The following is a 16,253-nucleotide window of genomic DNA, read 5'->3' as shown; positions in this document are numbered from 1 at the left end:
CGTTCTTTCTCCAGGAAAAGAACATTGATGCAATCATTAGATAATGATTAAGCCTAGTACTGTGTACTAAGACTAGGGCGAGAAGGATGAGGACGAGGTCCCTGCCTTCAGGGAAGAGAGAGATGAAAGCAAAAAATTGAACATCGCGATGAGTGCTTAAAAAAGAACAGACAAAGTCGAGAGGGACACCAAGGAGGAAGTCCTTAACTCTGTTCTGTGTTATTGACGAGAAGAGTTTGGGTTAAGACTTGAGTGATGGGTGAGCACTCTCCAGACAGACAAGAGGAAAAAAAGCATGGAGGAGAATCAGGAGGCTGTGTGTTGGGGGATGTTGACAAACTATGTCAGAAAGACAGGCAGAGGCTAGATCAGGAAGGGCCATTCCCTAATAGTATTAGGCAGCTATTATTGGAACAAACCTCAGTGGCCAATAATAATCAGCACATATTTCTCACTGGAGACTGCTGGTGAGCTGAGGTAACTGTGCCTTACGTGCCATTAATCCTTTCCCAGGGCCAACCTGAGACCGGGGTCTAGCCTGGGCGTTTTCTTTTTCTGTCGCTAGCAGAAGCACAAGAGAAAGAGTAGAAAAGACCTCTTTAGATCTAGGTTTGGAACTAGCAAACTGTCTCTTCTCTGTATTCCGTTAGCCAAAGCAAGTTACTTAGCTGAACCCAAGCCAAGGGGCAGGGAAACTTTCTCCACCGGTGAGAGGGAAGGACTGCAAAGTCACAGAAGAAGGAACTCAAATGAGGTGGCAAATGGGGCCAGTAATGTAGTCTGCAGCAAGTTCTATCTTGGAAATGGGCTTGAGGTTCCCATATTTGTCTAAAACATGGTTAGAAAAACACTATATCGATCAAAGTAGAGGTCTGGCTTTGTGTTATGAGTTCCAGACCCCAGGGACACGGTGCATGCAAACGTCTTGGGTCCTGTCCCGCACCAACTGATTCAAAATCTCTGAGTAGAAATTTCGAGAATCTGCATTTTAACTGGTTACCCAGATGATTATTTCTATTCATCCTGAAGGTTGGGAACCACTGGGAGATTAATGAGAAAATAGAAAAAAAAGTCAAGGAAGAAATATAAAAGGAAAATGGGTTAAAAGAGGAAATAGTGCTCACGAAGAATACTAGAAATAGTGGGAAAAGGAATAAGAAAAACCAATGAAAAATGGTGTCCAGATGGCCAAGGGAAGAAGCTTAAAAGATAAGTGTGTGTTGAATTCTGTCAAATGCTGCCCACAGGTCAAATAAAACAAGAACTGAGGAAAGCCCTGTAAATTTTTCAATTAGGGAATATTATGTGAAAAGAATACAATAGTGATGCCAGGATATCATAAGGGCTGTTTTGCAGATGAAAAGAAAAAAAAAAAAGAAGAAGAAAGAAAAGGAAAGTGGCATGAAACAAAAAAAAAGATCCACCATTCTTCCATTTCTTCTTTCACGGGTCCTTATGGTCTTGGTGAAATTGATTAATTCCACATTTAAACTTACATAGCACCTAAAAAGTTAGTTTCTGGCTAATGATTAAAGAATGGAAAATGACCTTTTTTTGTATCTGTTGGTTCTGATATCATGCCAGATATTATTGGTAGCATACTGATAGCATACTGTATCTAATACCTAAGGCTTTATATATTTGAATAAAGAATTATTCCCTTAATTCTTCATTATTTCATTATGTACTTCCTTTATTTTTCCATTATTTATATGATGTTTTCTTAAGGAGGTTAAAGGAAATCAAATAGTGTATTAACACTGCTGTTTGGATTCCCAAGAGATCTTGCTAGTATGCAGCATCTTATTCATGTCACACGCTTTTTCTGAATTTCAGGACCCAATATCCAGTCTCTAGTGGGTGGATGCTGACGACAGCTTGGAAGGTGCCACGCTAACAGGGGCCTCTCAGAGTTGAGGTTCTGATATTGCACTGTCAAATTCTGACTTGTCCTATCCCACTCCAATTCATAGGAAGGCACCTTTGTTTAAATGTGGTTTGCTTAAATGTACTTGATAATTTACAAACACACACACACAAATATATTCACAACTCTATTTCAAAGAACTATCTTATGGCCTCATTGAGTGTGGCAGGGTTGCAGTGTGGAAAAGTTAATGCACCCACTAGTGCATTCACGCAGCTTTGGGGGAAGCCCTAAAACAGATCCAAGCACAGACTGGAGACTCAAAGACAAAGTTGAAGGGTTCTCCATTGAGACCAAGAACTGCAGCTAATTTGAGCCTAGACCAGTGAGTGATAAGCCAATGCACATCTGCTTCTTGAGAGCTTTGTCTATCGTGGTCAAAACCAGTATGCAGCTTTAGATTTAACTTTTTTTTCACTTTGAGACAGAGTCTCACTCTGTCACCTAGGCTGAAGTGCAGCGGTGCAATCTCGGCTCACTGCAACATCCATCTCCTGGTTTCAAGCAATTCTCCTGCCTCAGCCTCCCGAGTAGCTGGGATTACAGTCACCCACCACCATACCCACCTAATTTTTTGTATTTTTAGTAGAGACTGGGTTTCACCATGTTGGCCAGGCTGGTCCCGAACTCCTGACTTCAAAGATTTATCTTTGCTAGATGCCATCTTTTGTGAGCATTTTAAATGGTGTCTCTAATGCCTGGTGAACATTGCATAATAGTCAAGCCAGCAGTTAAGTAGCATCTCCATCTTTTAAAATTAAGATTGGATTCTGGACCTAAAGTATTTCAGTTTCAGATTCTCAAAAAAGGGTAAGCTCAGGAAATGCAAAAAAATACACAGTAGAAATATAATCAGTCTTAAAAGTATGCCCATAAGCCTCGGCCATTTTTTTCTTGCTAGGCTCGAAAGTTAAAAACAAAATAACACACACACACACACACACATACATACCAAACAGCTAGGTTGGTAGGCAAGTTCTTCTAAATGACCTCTCAACCCAAGCCCAGTCATCTACCTCTGATTGCAGATAAATGAAATGTCACTATTGATTATATTTGACATTAGAAGTTAACAAGATTATTCTGCCAAACATTCATCCTCCCTTGTTCTACATCACCGTTTCATTTGAGAAGCAGGGACAATGGCTTCCACATAAGGCAGCAAAGGGTAGTGTTACAAATGTGGATATGGTACAGACTACATGGATTCAAATCCTGATTCTGTTGCTTATGATAGACCTCAGGCAGTTAACTCCTGTGTGCCTCAGTTTCCTGAACCATAGAATGGAAACACTACTAGTACTTCCTTCAGATGGTTCTTCTGAGGATTAAATGAGGTATGACAAAAACTGAGCTTAGAAGGGTGACTGGCACACAGATAGGGCTCAATAACTGCCAGCTATTATTGTGTTCAGAGATCTACAAATATTTTGAAAAAGAGGCTTCATTGTCCCACTGTTTTAAAGTTTTGGAACTTCTAAGGTTGGGGGATGTCAGAAATCAAGTCTCAAAGGGTAGGAAGTGAGATCCGTGCAAACTCAGCTAAACTCTAACATGCTTATGTCTAAACGATTGATGAGTGGTATTAATTATGTCTCTCGGAGTTCATTTCAGCCTGCAACAAAGCTTAGACCTAAGAGATGCATTTAACGTAGAATTTCAATCTCTCTAAGGCAGGCGGGGAGAGCCTTTAAGAGCCTAGGAAACCATGCCCCACTGGTGAGAGTTTACTCTGCCTACTTGTAGAAATCCGGCTATTTGTCTTGTCAGAGTTAAGTTCTACTGAAAAATAGACCTCTCTGTCTCTCTCCCTAAGGGTTCTCTGATTCTGAATTTGTTCTCTGGAAGTTTAGGTCTGAGTGTAAACATAAAACGTCTGGAAAAAGAAAGTAGAAAAGGAAAAGTAAGCCCTTTCATGACTGAATTTCTTTTTTGGTATTATTTAAAGACACACAAAGCCTAGAGAAGCTCCTGAGAGATGCTGTCATCTATGGCCAGCCTCGAACCCGCAGAGCTTGGAAAAAGATTCTCATCCTGGTGGAGGGTGTCTACAGGTATGTACATAACGGAACACATTTTACGACTAGCAGGCCTGCAGCAAGCTGATCAGTGCGGAAAGGCTGACCTCTCCTAGCTAAACAGAGCAATGACTTAGAATCGGTTATTACAGAGAGACGTGAGACAGAGCCACCAATGGGAGCTGTCAGACGTGGGTCATCTGTCTTTTTGATGACTCTCTATGGCGGAGCAGCTTGGAGGCTATCCTGCTGGAGAAGGCTTTCTCAGAAATATCCTCGCAAGGCATTGCTAACTTGAGTAGATTCTTTCCACTACCTTTGACTGCCCCAGAGTTTCAAAGGTGTTTTGAAGCTGGGTTATTCAAGATCAGAACACTCCTTGCCTTTATGACTGGTAGAAATTGCTGACGGGTGGCCCAGATGCCCCTACCTGGACAGCATGCCCAACCCCCAGCTGCTTGCTGAACTTGGTTAGTGCTTGCCATCAGAATACAAAAAATCTGCCTGTTTTGCTCAAGGTAGGAGTAACCTGGAGTGCAATTCTTGTCCAGAGCCAGCAGGTAGGAGTGCGCTGATGTCTAGCCCATAAGCCAAGGAGACATTATTTCAGAGTGCCCAATCCTAAATCAATCTTCAAACAATCCTGACGTTGGACAAATTGAGGGAGATATCTCCTATAATGATAGAAAAGTGAAAAACATTAAAAGGAAGGAAGCGAAGGCTGTTTAAGACAAGGAGGAGTATGGCTACAAAGGAGGCTTGAGAATAGACATAGGATTTCTTTCAACCCGCTAATCTCATTAGTCCCTGAGTGCACATTTTTTCTGCTACATGAGTGAATAATGAGCAGCAGCAGAAGTGTGCCTTTATTCCTTTTAAGAAAAAAAAAAAAAAGTGAATTCTCCCAATTTTAAAAGAATAATAATAATAAGCTTGGTTTCATTTTATTTTTAACATTTTTAATTCCAGTACTTACTGCCCCTGTGGCTAGGGTTCTGGGTGTTCCCCGTCCTACTGTGGGAAATGCAAAGTTTGCATTTCCAGTTTCTACTAGCTCACTTTCTGCATCACCTCCCAGTACCTCCTCCAGCCAGCCCAGAGAGTACGTACTGTTGATGAAGTCTTTGGGAGCACTCTAGACATAGTAGTTCTCCAGGCTAAGCTTGTCCTTGCCCCAGCCTAGGCACATTTGGCAATTTTGAGTCATTATAACTGCAGTAGTGTGTGACTGGCATATGGTGGACAGAGGCCAGGGATGCAGCTAAGCATCCTACGATACACAGCACAGCCCCCATAACACAGAGTTATCTAGCTCAAAATGTCTATAGTACCAAGGCCGAGGAAACCTGTTCTGGTATAACTGACAACTTGTAGGCCTTAACTTGCTATTTTAAGAAATAATCTCATATTGACTCTGGGCTATCGTAACCTCAAGCGTGGATCTTTTTCCCTGTGTGATTTGTGCTGCTGCCAGCCTGGGAGGGGAGCAAATACCCCTTATCTAAACACCTGTCATTCAGGCCTAGATTCGTGGGAGGACAGAGCAGCTGAGAGAGAGCAGACCGGGCATCTCCTTTAAGCAGAGTAAACAAAACCCCAACTGTAAATAAACAGAACTTGGCTCCATTAAAGGAAAGTTAGGTCTTAACCACTTTGATCATGGCTGAAATTAAGTAGACCACCGGCATTTTACTGGCAAATATTCCCATCAGCCACACAGAGAAACCACTCCAGCAGCAGGACTTGTTACTGGTCATGCCAGGCCTGCGTCCCACCACTTCAGAAGGACAAGGGAGCCAGGTGTGGACTTCCAGCTCCAAGCCAGAGTGGCACCAAACCACAATTTTCATTGCACTAGCAATAGTGACTGCTCAGTTACCTATTGCCATGTAACAAACCATCCAAAGCATAATGGTTTACACAGCAATGATTTATTATTTCCCATGCTACCGTGGGTTGTGTGGACCAACTGGACAGTTCTTCTACTCCACATGGCATTGGGTGGAGGCCATTTCATTCAGTTGACAGTTTGTCTGGGGCTGGAACATCCAAAATGACCCCACTTGCACATCTGGCCCTCGGTACTGGCTCTCACCTGGAGTGCCATGCTCTCTTCCACATGGCTTTCTCTATAGATAGTCTCTTCTCATTCTGTAGTCTAGCCAGAACTCCCTTACAACGTGGTGCTGGCTACCAACAGAGCAAAAGTGAAGGCTGCCAGCCCTGGGACATTATCCCTTCTGCCCTGACCCATTGGCCCAAGCACATCATGAGGCCAGCCCAGATTCAAAAGAAGGTGAAATAGACCCTACCCCCAATGGAGGATCCACTTGTATGTACAAGGATGGGAAGCTTTGCAGGCAGCCATCTTCGGAAGCCATCTACCACAGTGGTTCAGTCAACCTGGTGACGACACAGAGTGAAGTCCCCACTTTCCATGAAATTTCCTTCACAAGGACGTTCTTTTCATTTCACCCGCACAAGAATGTTGGCTTTAAATGAGACCAAGACCTAAAAGGCCACATTCACAGATAGGAAACAGGGCATCTCTTTGACAAGCCTCAATAGCTCTTGGGGGCTTCAATTTCCTTATCTGTAAAATAAAGGTAGCCTAGAGTTCAGTTCTACAGCCTTAAACCTCAAAGGAAAAGCCTTTACACAGGTGTTCTAATTTGCAACTCTCACCAGATAAGGCCAGATGCAGTGGCTCATGCCTGTAATCCTATCACTTTGGGAGACAAAGTCAGGTGGATCACTTGAGGTCAGGAGTTCGAGACCAGCCTAGCCAACATGGTGAAACCCTACCTCTACCAAAAATACAAAAATTAGCCAGGTGTGGTGGTGCACTCCCATAATCCCAGGTACTCAGGAGGCTAAGGCACAAGAATCACTTTAACCTGGGAGGCGGAGTTTGTAGTGAGCCAAGATCATGCCACTGCACTCCAGCCTGGGAGACAGAGACAGACTCTGTCTCAAAAAAAAAAAAACATTATTTCCCATAGTATTTTCCAAAGGAGGGTTAGGAATGTGAAGTCAATAGTTCATAAATGTGGCCGGGCGCGGTGGCTCAAGCCTGTAATCCCAGCACTTTGGGAGGCCGAGGCGGGTGGATCACGAGGTCAGGAGATCGAGACTATCCTGGCTAACATGGTGAAACCCCGTCTCTACTAAAAATACAAAAAACTAGCCGGGCGTGGTGGCGGGCGCCTGTAGTCTCAGCTACTTGGGAGGCTGAGGCGGGAGAATGGCGTGAACCCGGGAGGCGGAGCTTGCAGTGAGCCGAGATCACGCCACTGCACTCCAGCCTGGGAGACACAGCGAGACTCCGTCTCAAAAAAAAAAAAAAAAAAAATAGTTCACAAATGCACTCCTACCCTTCAGAGGTATATTAGGAATGCATATCTTGTTGATACCTACACAAAGACTCCTTTGAATTTTAACTCCCAGATTTTTTCTCTTGCTTGTGGTCTGCCACCATGGCTAAAGAACCCCCACATACATCACCACAGAGCCCACACACATCAATTTTTTCATAACCCTCAAAGAGAGCAATCAGCCAAATCAGAAATTTTCAGGGAGATATCGAGATAGAAAAGGCTAGATACCCAGTCTGAGAAGTCATCAAACTAATAATAATAATGTCATCATTCATAGGTATTATTATTCTTATGTAGAATATAGAGGAGTCAGGATTTGGAGGCAGGCCTGGGACCTAGGTTCAAATCCTGGCATCACCACCTACATCTGCGTGGCCTCCATAGGGTACTTCGGTAATGATAAGTATTGAATGAGGTCATATAAGCTAGTGTTGGCAGAGGCCCAGCCCATAGAGAGCAAGAGTGGCTGTCTTCATCGTCACATTGATTTTCAGTCTAAGAAGTTGCAACTCAGAAAACAATAAGTCATCTATGTTGCAAGGTTATTTGCTCTTCATCCATCCAGAAAGTGGACGTTAGAGAAAGAAACTCACATCGACCATGTGTCTACTCCTTGCTAACATTTCCCATGTGCAACCTTGAGTAAGCCTCCAAGAAGTTACTGAAACTATGAAGAAATTGAGGCTCAGAGGTTTAGATAACTTGCCCCAGGACAAAAACTGAGATGAGGCAGAGCTGGGATTAAAACCAGGTGGCCCTAGTAAGACTAAGATTCAATGTAAATAGAAGAGTCAGCCCATGTGTCCACATCCAATGAAGTAAACACGGAAAATGCAAGATCACCCATTTGACCTTTACCATTAACCTATCTAGGCCTCAATTTCTTCATCTGTAACACACGAGCATTGAAACTTGAAATCCAAAGTTTCATGAATGCATGACTTTGGGTTTAAAACTAAAACAGTATTATTTCAGTGTTCTGAGCTGTATGTTTTCATTAAGTATCGTTTTAAAATCTCATTTTCTAATTTCATGTCTCTGAGAAGTCTAGATCTCTTATCAACTCACAGTGGTAGAGAATATCAAAATTATTCAAACATATCCTTAAGATGTGGTGTCCCAAATAACCTGGGACATAAGCTAGCATAGCTGGAGCACTAACCTGGGACATAAGCTAGCATAGCTGGAGCACTAACCTGGGACATAAACTAGCATAGCTGGAGCACTAACCTGGGACATAAGCTAGCATAGCTGGAGCACTAACCTAGGAGGACATAAGCTAGCATAGCTGGAGCACTAACTTTCAAAATAAAATTAATCAAGGAATAATAGTCAGCTCTTCCAAAACAAATACATATATAAACATAGGCACATATGCTGTAACCTCAGAATACCATTTACTCTAAGAGTGTAATCTATTCTCCTACGCTCAAAACAATGTAAATTTAAGGACTGAGAACTTCAGTGGTAAATTCTCACCTGTATCTCTATGATTTAAACAAATAAAGAAAAGAACAAGAAAACATTCGTAACTTTATTTTTCATTGATCTTAACTTTCTTTTTCTCTCTTTCCACCTTGCTTTCTTGTTTTGAGTTATACTTTGGGCCCACCAAGGAGATTTTTCCACCGTGTGAGTTAGCTAGCCAGTGGTTTAATTCTCCCTCTGCCAGTGGATAATATGGTTTATATGTGGAGGGAAAAGTGGTGAGAGGGAGATTTCAAAAAGGAGGCTTGTCACTTAGCTAATACATTATGTAATAGAAAAGATATAAAGGAATTATTCACTGGCTTGCTGGTTTAAGAATAATTCAAGTCCCTGAACAGAGCTTCAAATTAACTCATGGAATTATCTTTACCTACAGTTGTGTTTTAGTTGTTTTTCTTCTATTGAAGTCAAAAGAAAAACACAACCTTCCATTCAGGAAGAAAGAATAAAACACTGTTCTTGTTTTCTGTATCATTTTTGGCACTGTTTTTTGACAGCAATTCATGGGAATAACATAGATAGCCTTTTTATGCATACACTAGACTCCGTATCCCACTATGGGAAAAGGCTCAATTCAAATTTGATCACATTGTGAAAATGAAAACTTAGTGTGGGTGAATATAACTCTATAAAAGCTGAGTTCTCCCTAGGACTCTATGTGTGCCCTGCATTAACTCCAGAAGTCAGCAGTATTGTAGAGTCATTAATCTTAGAGGAAGAAATATAAACCAGGTGGGCAGGCTCCTAACATCAGCTAGACCAGCCCCATGGAAGGATGGTTAATTAGCTGCCTGCAGTGTCTGCAAACACTGTGGAACATTAACTTTGGCTCCTGTCAAATTCAGTTCCAGAACAAAGAATGGCTATTTGTGGCATGTCAGGTTTTTTGGCATATTTGTGTTACCAACTTACAACATTTTAAAGAGAAGAAAATTCTAGATTTCTGAGGACCTGCGGCCATTTATTATGTATGACATCCAGCATGACACGCACATGCCTCACTCGTATAAGATTCAACACAGAACATTGTCAAGGGCTCCCAGTTTCCCAAGTTAGGACTCGTTACAACCATTTCCTCCTAAGTTCCTCCTCCTAAGGACCATAACGATTCACTAAATGCCCATCAGGGATCAGGTAGTTTACAAGCATGATTTCAAGTGATTGTTATAAAGACCATGTGAAGAGGGGCCCATCATCCTGTTTGTATTACATATGAGGAAACTGAGGCAGAGAACATCATGCAAGTTGCCCAAGTTCAAAGTTAGTACACTTAGGCAGCCAGATGGATGGCCAGACTGTCTTCTCCTCAGTGGAAACAATTTTAACAAGCAATTAATTTAAGAACATGTTGGAATTAACTCACAAACTTACACAAGAAAAGACAACTCTATTTGGCCTTTATTTCATTAAAATCTGAACTCGGCCATCCAAAACGATCTCGTGGAACACACAAATGCTGCACCCAATGATCATGATACCTCTGCAAACCAACACCCGTTGGTCTGGGTAACTGTACACAGCCAACTGGACTGTTTTGACTGAATCGACCTAACACTTAAGCTTATTTTTTAATACATTAAATTTAATCTAATAAATAATTAGGGGGAAAAGGAGAAGTTCAACTCTGTTTGATTCAATGAATTAGCTCTTGAACTAACCTAAAGGGTTGTTTGAATTGTTTGACAAGTTCCTTTGTGTGGTGAGTATGTCTGTGTGTTTTCGTACAACTCGCCTGTCAACGCAGTCAAAACTGTGTGCAACATAGACACAGCTTGCAAAGTGTTCTGAGAACTGATTCGTGTCAGATTTTTTTAATCCATTGAGTCCCAGAGGTGCCATGTAAATATAAATTTTAATTTTACTTATTCATAGATTTCATTTTTTTCCCTTTGTGCCAGAGGATGTAACAAAGCTTCCCAGGAGGGTGTTTGTTAATGCAGAGCATTTCTCTCTCTGCCCTAGCATGGAAGGTTCTATCAGGTATCTTCCCCAGATCACAGGACTTGAAGTGCTTTTGCAGCTTACAATATCATGAAAACTAAAGCACTTCGGGCTAAAACAAAAGAGCTCATCTACAGCAGTGGCCCCTATGTGTGGTCCCCAACCATTGGTGGTAGCATCTCCTGGGAGCTTGGCAAAAATGCACGTTCTCAGCCCACCCAATACCGACTGAATCAGAAACTCTGGGGTGGGAGTTTAGCAATCTGTGTTTTAACAAACGCTTCAGAGGATTCTGATGCTCACTCAACTTTCTGTTCCTCTACCCTAAAGGAACAGAAAGAGGAGACACCTCAGTCTTTGACTTGCAGTGGGTATTGAACAAGAGGTCTTAAAGACTTCCTACTGTACTTTAATTAACACTATGATGTCTTAAATAAAGTTCTGTGTCTTTTTAATTCCCTCTTTTAATCTATGGCAATTCAAGCACTGAATTTAAGTCAAACAGACCTGGCCAAACAGACAATGCCAGGCAGAAAAAGGGAATGACTATAGAGTAATTTAATCTATTCTAGCAGAATAACTAGAATCCAAAATGGTCAGTCTAGTTACACTAGTTGGCTTTACAAATAAATTGGATCAATAATGCAGTGAGCTGATTGTTTGCTTGGGAATTAGCTGAAACCAAAAGCACTTAAATCCATTGAATGTAAATTATTTTATCCAAGTAGCATAGAAATGCCCAACCAGCCTTACAAGACTGAGAGGGTTGTCTCAGACAAATAAAACATGCCTTCAGAACAAAGGAATGGCATGTGTCAGGGAAGACTGCCCAGGATGTACTGATGGGGAAGCTGACGGAGCTTCCCAGAAGGGTATTTGTTAGTTATGAGCATTTCTCCTTCTGTCCTAGCATGGAAGGTTCCATCGTGCATCTGCCCCAGATCATAGCTCTAAAGAAGAAATACAAGGCTTACCTCTACATAGATGAAGCTCACAGTATTGGGGCCGTGGGCCCAACTGGCCGAGGTGTCACGGAATTCTTTGGACTAGACCCTCACGAAGTTGATGTGCTCATGGGCACATTCACCAAAAGCTTTGGAGCTGCAGGAGGTTACATAGCTGGAAGGAAGGTAAGAGAGGGACCCCTTGTGTCTGTTTAAAACCTGAGCGCCCTGGGGGTGCCGTGTGTAGGGCTTCTCTGAATTTCATGAAAGCTTCAATTCAGTTCACCACACCTCAGCTGATCACTCCAGCCTGGCTACAATGGGTTCACAGCCAGATAAGGCCCAGAATGTCGAGGAGCTCTCCCTCGAATAGTGAAGAGGAGGATGTGATGAGTGATCACATTATAATGAAATGGCAACACTGGCCATGTACACAAGGTGCAAAGTACCAGGGGGAGGAATAATTAACTTTGTTAAGTAGTATTTAGGACATGGTTTAGATTGAATGTCCACCTTATAGACAGATAATGGGGGGCCGTATTTAACACAGAGAGAGAATAATGTATACCAAGCCACAGAAGTGATAAGGGATGTTCTGAAAACTATAAGCAGTTTGGGGTTTGTGGCATTAAAAAACACAAGGAAGGTAATAGCAACAGTAGGCAAATGTTAGTTATTAGGGAGGCTGACCCTGTGTTACGAGTTGTGGGTTTTAAGAGTTGTAATCAAAACGGTGGCAGGAATGTACTTTTAAGAAATTTTCTCTGCAAAAAAAAATTCTTTCCATAATGTTGCATAAACCATAGGTCAAATCCCGCCTTTCTCCAGTATCTTATCAATATGCCTTAAAAATTCTTATCTGCTGGGATTAGATTGTTAAGTGAATGTTGGCCCTGTCAAGGATCTTGAGTCCACTTGGTCAATATCACCAAGAGGTTTGTGAAAATAAAACAATAAATACTTGAGAGAAATTTAAAAGGAGGGAAAGGAAAGGGACAAAGAAAGTCCGATATTCAAACCTGGGGTTGGGAGATAAAGGAGCCAGTTATCCGACCAATGAGAGGACAGCCTCGTCCAAATTCTGACACCTATCTCAGACAAACCTACACCTGTCCCAAAGAGCGTGACAGTGATGTTGGCTCAGCTTAGGATGGCACACCAGGCCCAAAACCAGTGCATGCAAGTGGTATCAACAAAAATCCCCACTTCCTTACCTATTGTGATGAACAGGAATTTCTGGTAAACCAGTTAGACAAACCAAGAAGTGCAGCAGAAAACAGTCCTCTCATTGAAAGCTCATGATTTAAAACAACAGATTTAATTCTGGCCACTGGCTCTGCCATGAAATGCACAGATGCTTAAAATGTTCAGAGTTGTAAGTGGTTTTTACCCTTCAATAAACACTGCTTTCTTTCGGGTTCAAAGCATTGTTTTTCATCCCCTCTCCACTTGCCTGTGGGAATTAGCCAGGTAATGCTAAAACCATTGGGAATGCCCGGGATCTTACAAAATTCAGCTAAATCTGGTGAAAGGTTAAATGTTCCCTTCCTAGACTGCCGAAGCAGTAGGATCAGAGGGTCTCAAATTTAGGAGCTCCCTGATCCCGGCTACATTGCCTTGTGAGCTTGTGGTTTTGTGATTACTTTAGCAGCAGTTCTGAACTTCAAAATTTTTAACCAAGCGTAACTCTGTTTCCTGAACCAAAGGCACCTGAATAAACTGAAGCAAGCCAATCCTTGAAATGTTGTCAAATTTGGTGCATGTCACATTTTTCCTCCTAGAGTGCCTTCATTTGATACCCACTTTAAACAAAGGCTCGTGACTAGCAGAAGTAAAGACCAGTTCACCATGATTCTCTCTCATGCTCTCCATTCTTTTTTTTTTTTTTTTTTTTTTTTTTTTTTTGAGACGGAGTCTCACGCTGTTGCCCAGGCTGGAGTGCAGTGGCGCGATCTCGGCTCACTGCAAGCTCCGCCTCCCAGGTTCCCGCCATTCTCCTGCCTCAGCCTCCTGAGTAGCTGGGACTACAGGCGCCCGCCACCGCGCCCGGCTAATTTTTTTTTTGTATTTTTAGTAGAGACGGGGTTTCACTGTGGTCTCTCCTGACCTTGTGATCCGCCCGCCTCGGCCTCCCAAAGTGCTGGGATTACAGGCTTGAGCCACCGCGCCCGGCCCATGCTCTCCATTCTGACATTAGCAAGAGTATCTTTAAGGTGTAGATGTTCCTGTGTACACAATTTCTACTCATTTGGCGTAGATACCGAGCAATTGTGAAAATTACCATTATTTACATTAATCCGGATGCAGAAAAAGTATGTACATCTGTTCCTTTTCTTACCTTTTAAAATGCTCGTTTTGTGCATATTTACATCCAGAGGGTCGCATCGTTCATTCCCTTTCCTCTCCCTCCTTTTTCCTCCCCACCTTTCTCTGTCTTCTCTTCCCCTCATGTTGCACTGCAGTGTCTAAATTTACCACTAGATGGCAGCAAGAATTAGAGGTGTTTGGCAGAGACCCGTTAGCCTCCCCTGAGATCTACCGCCCTAAAACAGCAAGATGCAAAACCTTGAAAACATAGGACTGTTTCCAAGACCTGGGCGGTGAGCAGGAGCGCACTTAAGAAAATGCATGTATCTCTGATGACTTAAAAATCAGTCAGATACACACCTATGGTTTTGATGAGACTGTGACAAACCTGGGTAAACAGGCTTCCTTTCGGCCTAATGAGCTCCTGATTTAATGGAACTTAGGTATCTGTTCCTTTGTACCTTTAATTCTTTTTAATTATGTTAATTTTTATTATGTATAATTTCAAGTCAAATTATATATTGTATTCCTATGAACTTTAGACAATTTTGTGAAGAATTTTTACTTTGAGTCTGTTTAAATTATGCTTTTTAACTGAAACAACATAGGATTGGGCAAATACTAAAGAAAAACTACTTCTACTAGTAGTTTGAAAAACTACTTCTACTAGTATGTTTAAATAATTAAAGTACAGTTTTCAAACTCTGATAACTGTACTGTAAGATAGATAGATAGACAGTTGATAGAGAGACGAATAATCTCCGAGATACTTTGCCATATATCTCAGTTTAGGGGATTATTGCAAAATAGCTAGGATTCTAAACCAATGTATACAAAAGCAACAAAATTGAACATAAAAAAGTTAAAGTACACACATTCAGACTTGCTGTTTTTCTGAAACTGTATATAATTTCAATTTCACTGTGCCCATAGGGTTCTCAGTAAACCCTGAAATTTGAAAATAATCAGTTAGCTCCAAAAATCTAGAAAAAAAGATTTAAAAATCTGGCTCTTAACTCTCTTTTTAAATGATGTTAATATTGGTGTAGAGGGGCTGCATTTCCAATAACAGTGTCTGGGAGGTTCTGGAAATCTTTATGGAATGGGTCAAGGTCAGAGCTTTATATATTAGCAACTAGATGAGTCATGTAATGAAATATACTTGAAAACAAGGAGGAAAAAATGGTTTAGCATGATGATACTACCAGAGAAAACAGAGGTTTTGTTTTGACCTCAGAGCCTTTTCCTCACAAAGTGTCCTACAAATTCCCCTCTGCTAATTGGAGGTTGCTGCCAGGCTGTGATCCCCTCTTTCCACTCAAGGAAACTGCTAACAGTCTGTCCAGAGCCAGCAGAGTTTTGCTGTTCTGCTCACTTTGAGTTTGGAGCCACTATAGATGCACAGTGAACAGCCTAACTTGGAGGAGTCTGTCCTTTCAAGACTTTCCTGATGAAATTCCAGATCACTACTTCTCTCCACCTGTCAGAGCTCCATGCCATGAATGGCTTCTTTGAAGGGAAGCCTAAGCTGATGAGACTAGGTTTCTCATTTTTATTCTTTTACATCTGTATTGATCCTGCTGCTGGGAAATGTGGTCAATGCCAAAGACCCCAAACTTTTCCCCAGACAAGGATCTTGAGTCCACTTATATGCTTGGCACTGAGCACTGGCTCCCACAGCCTCCACAGGCTGACCAGAGACTTGCAAATGAATGAAGCGATGGTAGCCCTTGTAACTGATAGGTTACAGGGCTGGAATTCTGGAGAAAGGAACTGGGACAGGGCGGACAAATTTGGGGTGAGCATTAGTCCCAGAAGCCCGCATGCCAGCCAAAGCCGGGTCGCTCTAAAAAGCGAGCCCTGCCCTGCACGCTAGGCCCTGGCTGTATTTAACATCCCTTTGAAGTAAGCAGGGGTCATGGCGTGAGCTCTGAGATGTTTATTCTAAGAGTCTCCTGTCTGATTTCCTCCTAAAAAAAGCCACCCTTGCCCTTGAACTTCAGGCCCATGGGTAGAGAAAACAATCAGGGTTTTGAACTTCCAAATGGATGTGGAAACCTCAGTATGAGGAGACCTCTAGCCCACCTTGAAGAAGACACATCCCAGACTCACCTTGCAAAAGACCAAAGCTACCTCTTAACTCATGGCTCATAGCACCCATTGGGGAAACAAGAGGGGGAATTCGTAGCCAGGAATCAAGGCTCTCCCTGACCCTCTCCAGAAGTTACTCAAAGAGCTCCATTTTTCGAAC

General features: G+C 42.1%; 1 protein-coding gene and 1 long non-coding RNA gene across 14 annotated transcripts in view; one reads left to right on the top strand and one right to left on the bottom strand.

Moving 5' to 3' along the window:
- The window catches only part of LOC123567108 (uncharacterized), a 238,287-nt gene that overhangs the window by 155,532 nt on the left and 66,502 nt on the right, over positions 1 to 16,253 (bottom strand). For 5 of the 11 annotated variants that reach the window (XR_012419157.1, XR_012419146.1, XR_012419158.1 and 2 more), the window contains exon 1: positions 4,475 to 6,242. The exons of 3 other annotated variants lie outside the window; for them this stretch is intronic. This is a non-coding gene — a long non-coding RNA (uncharacterized lncRNA). 3 more of the 11 variants (XR_012419154.1, XR_012419148.1, XR_012419149.1) reach the window with 3 other exon arrangements.
- Positions 1 to 16,253, top strand: part of SPTLC3 (serine palmitoyltransferase long chain base subunit 3) — a 179,177-nt gene that overhangs the window by 107,694 nt on the left and 55,230 nt on the right. For all 3 annotated transcript variants that reach the window (XM_065522754.2, XM_045362497.3, XM_005568338.5), the window contains 2 exons: positions 3,876 to 3,981; positions 11,662 to 11,881. In XM_065522754.2, coding sequence (XP_065378826.1) covers positions 3,876 to 3,981; positions 11,662 to 11,881 — 326 coding nt within the window. The remainder of the gene's footprint in view (positions 1 to 3,875; positions 3,982 to 11,661; positions 11,882 to 16,253) is intronic.

This window comes from Macaca fascicularis, chromosome 10 (assembly GCF_037993035.2).
Source record: "Macaca fascicularis isolate 582-1 chromosome 10, T2T-MFA8v1.1".
Taxonomy (NCBI): Eukaryota; Metazoa; Chordata; class Mammalia; order Primates; family Cercopithecidae; genus Macaca; species Macaca fascicularis.
Note: the sequence above shows the minus strand (reverse complement) of the source record. Positions and strands in the feature narration are given on the sequence as shown.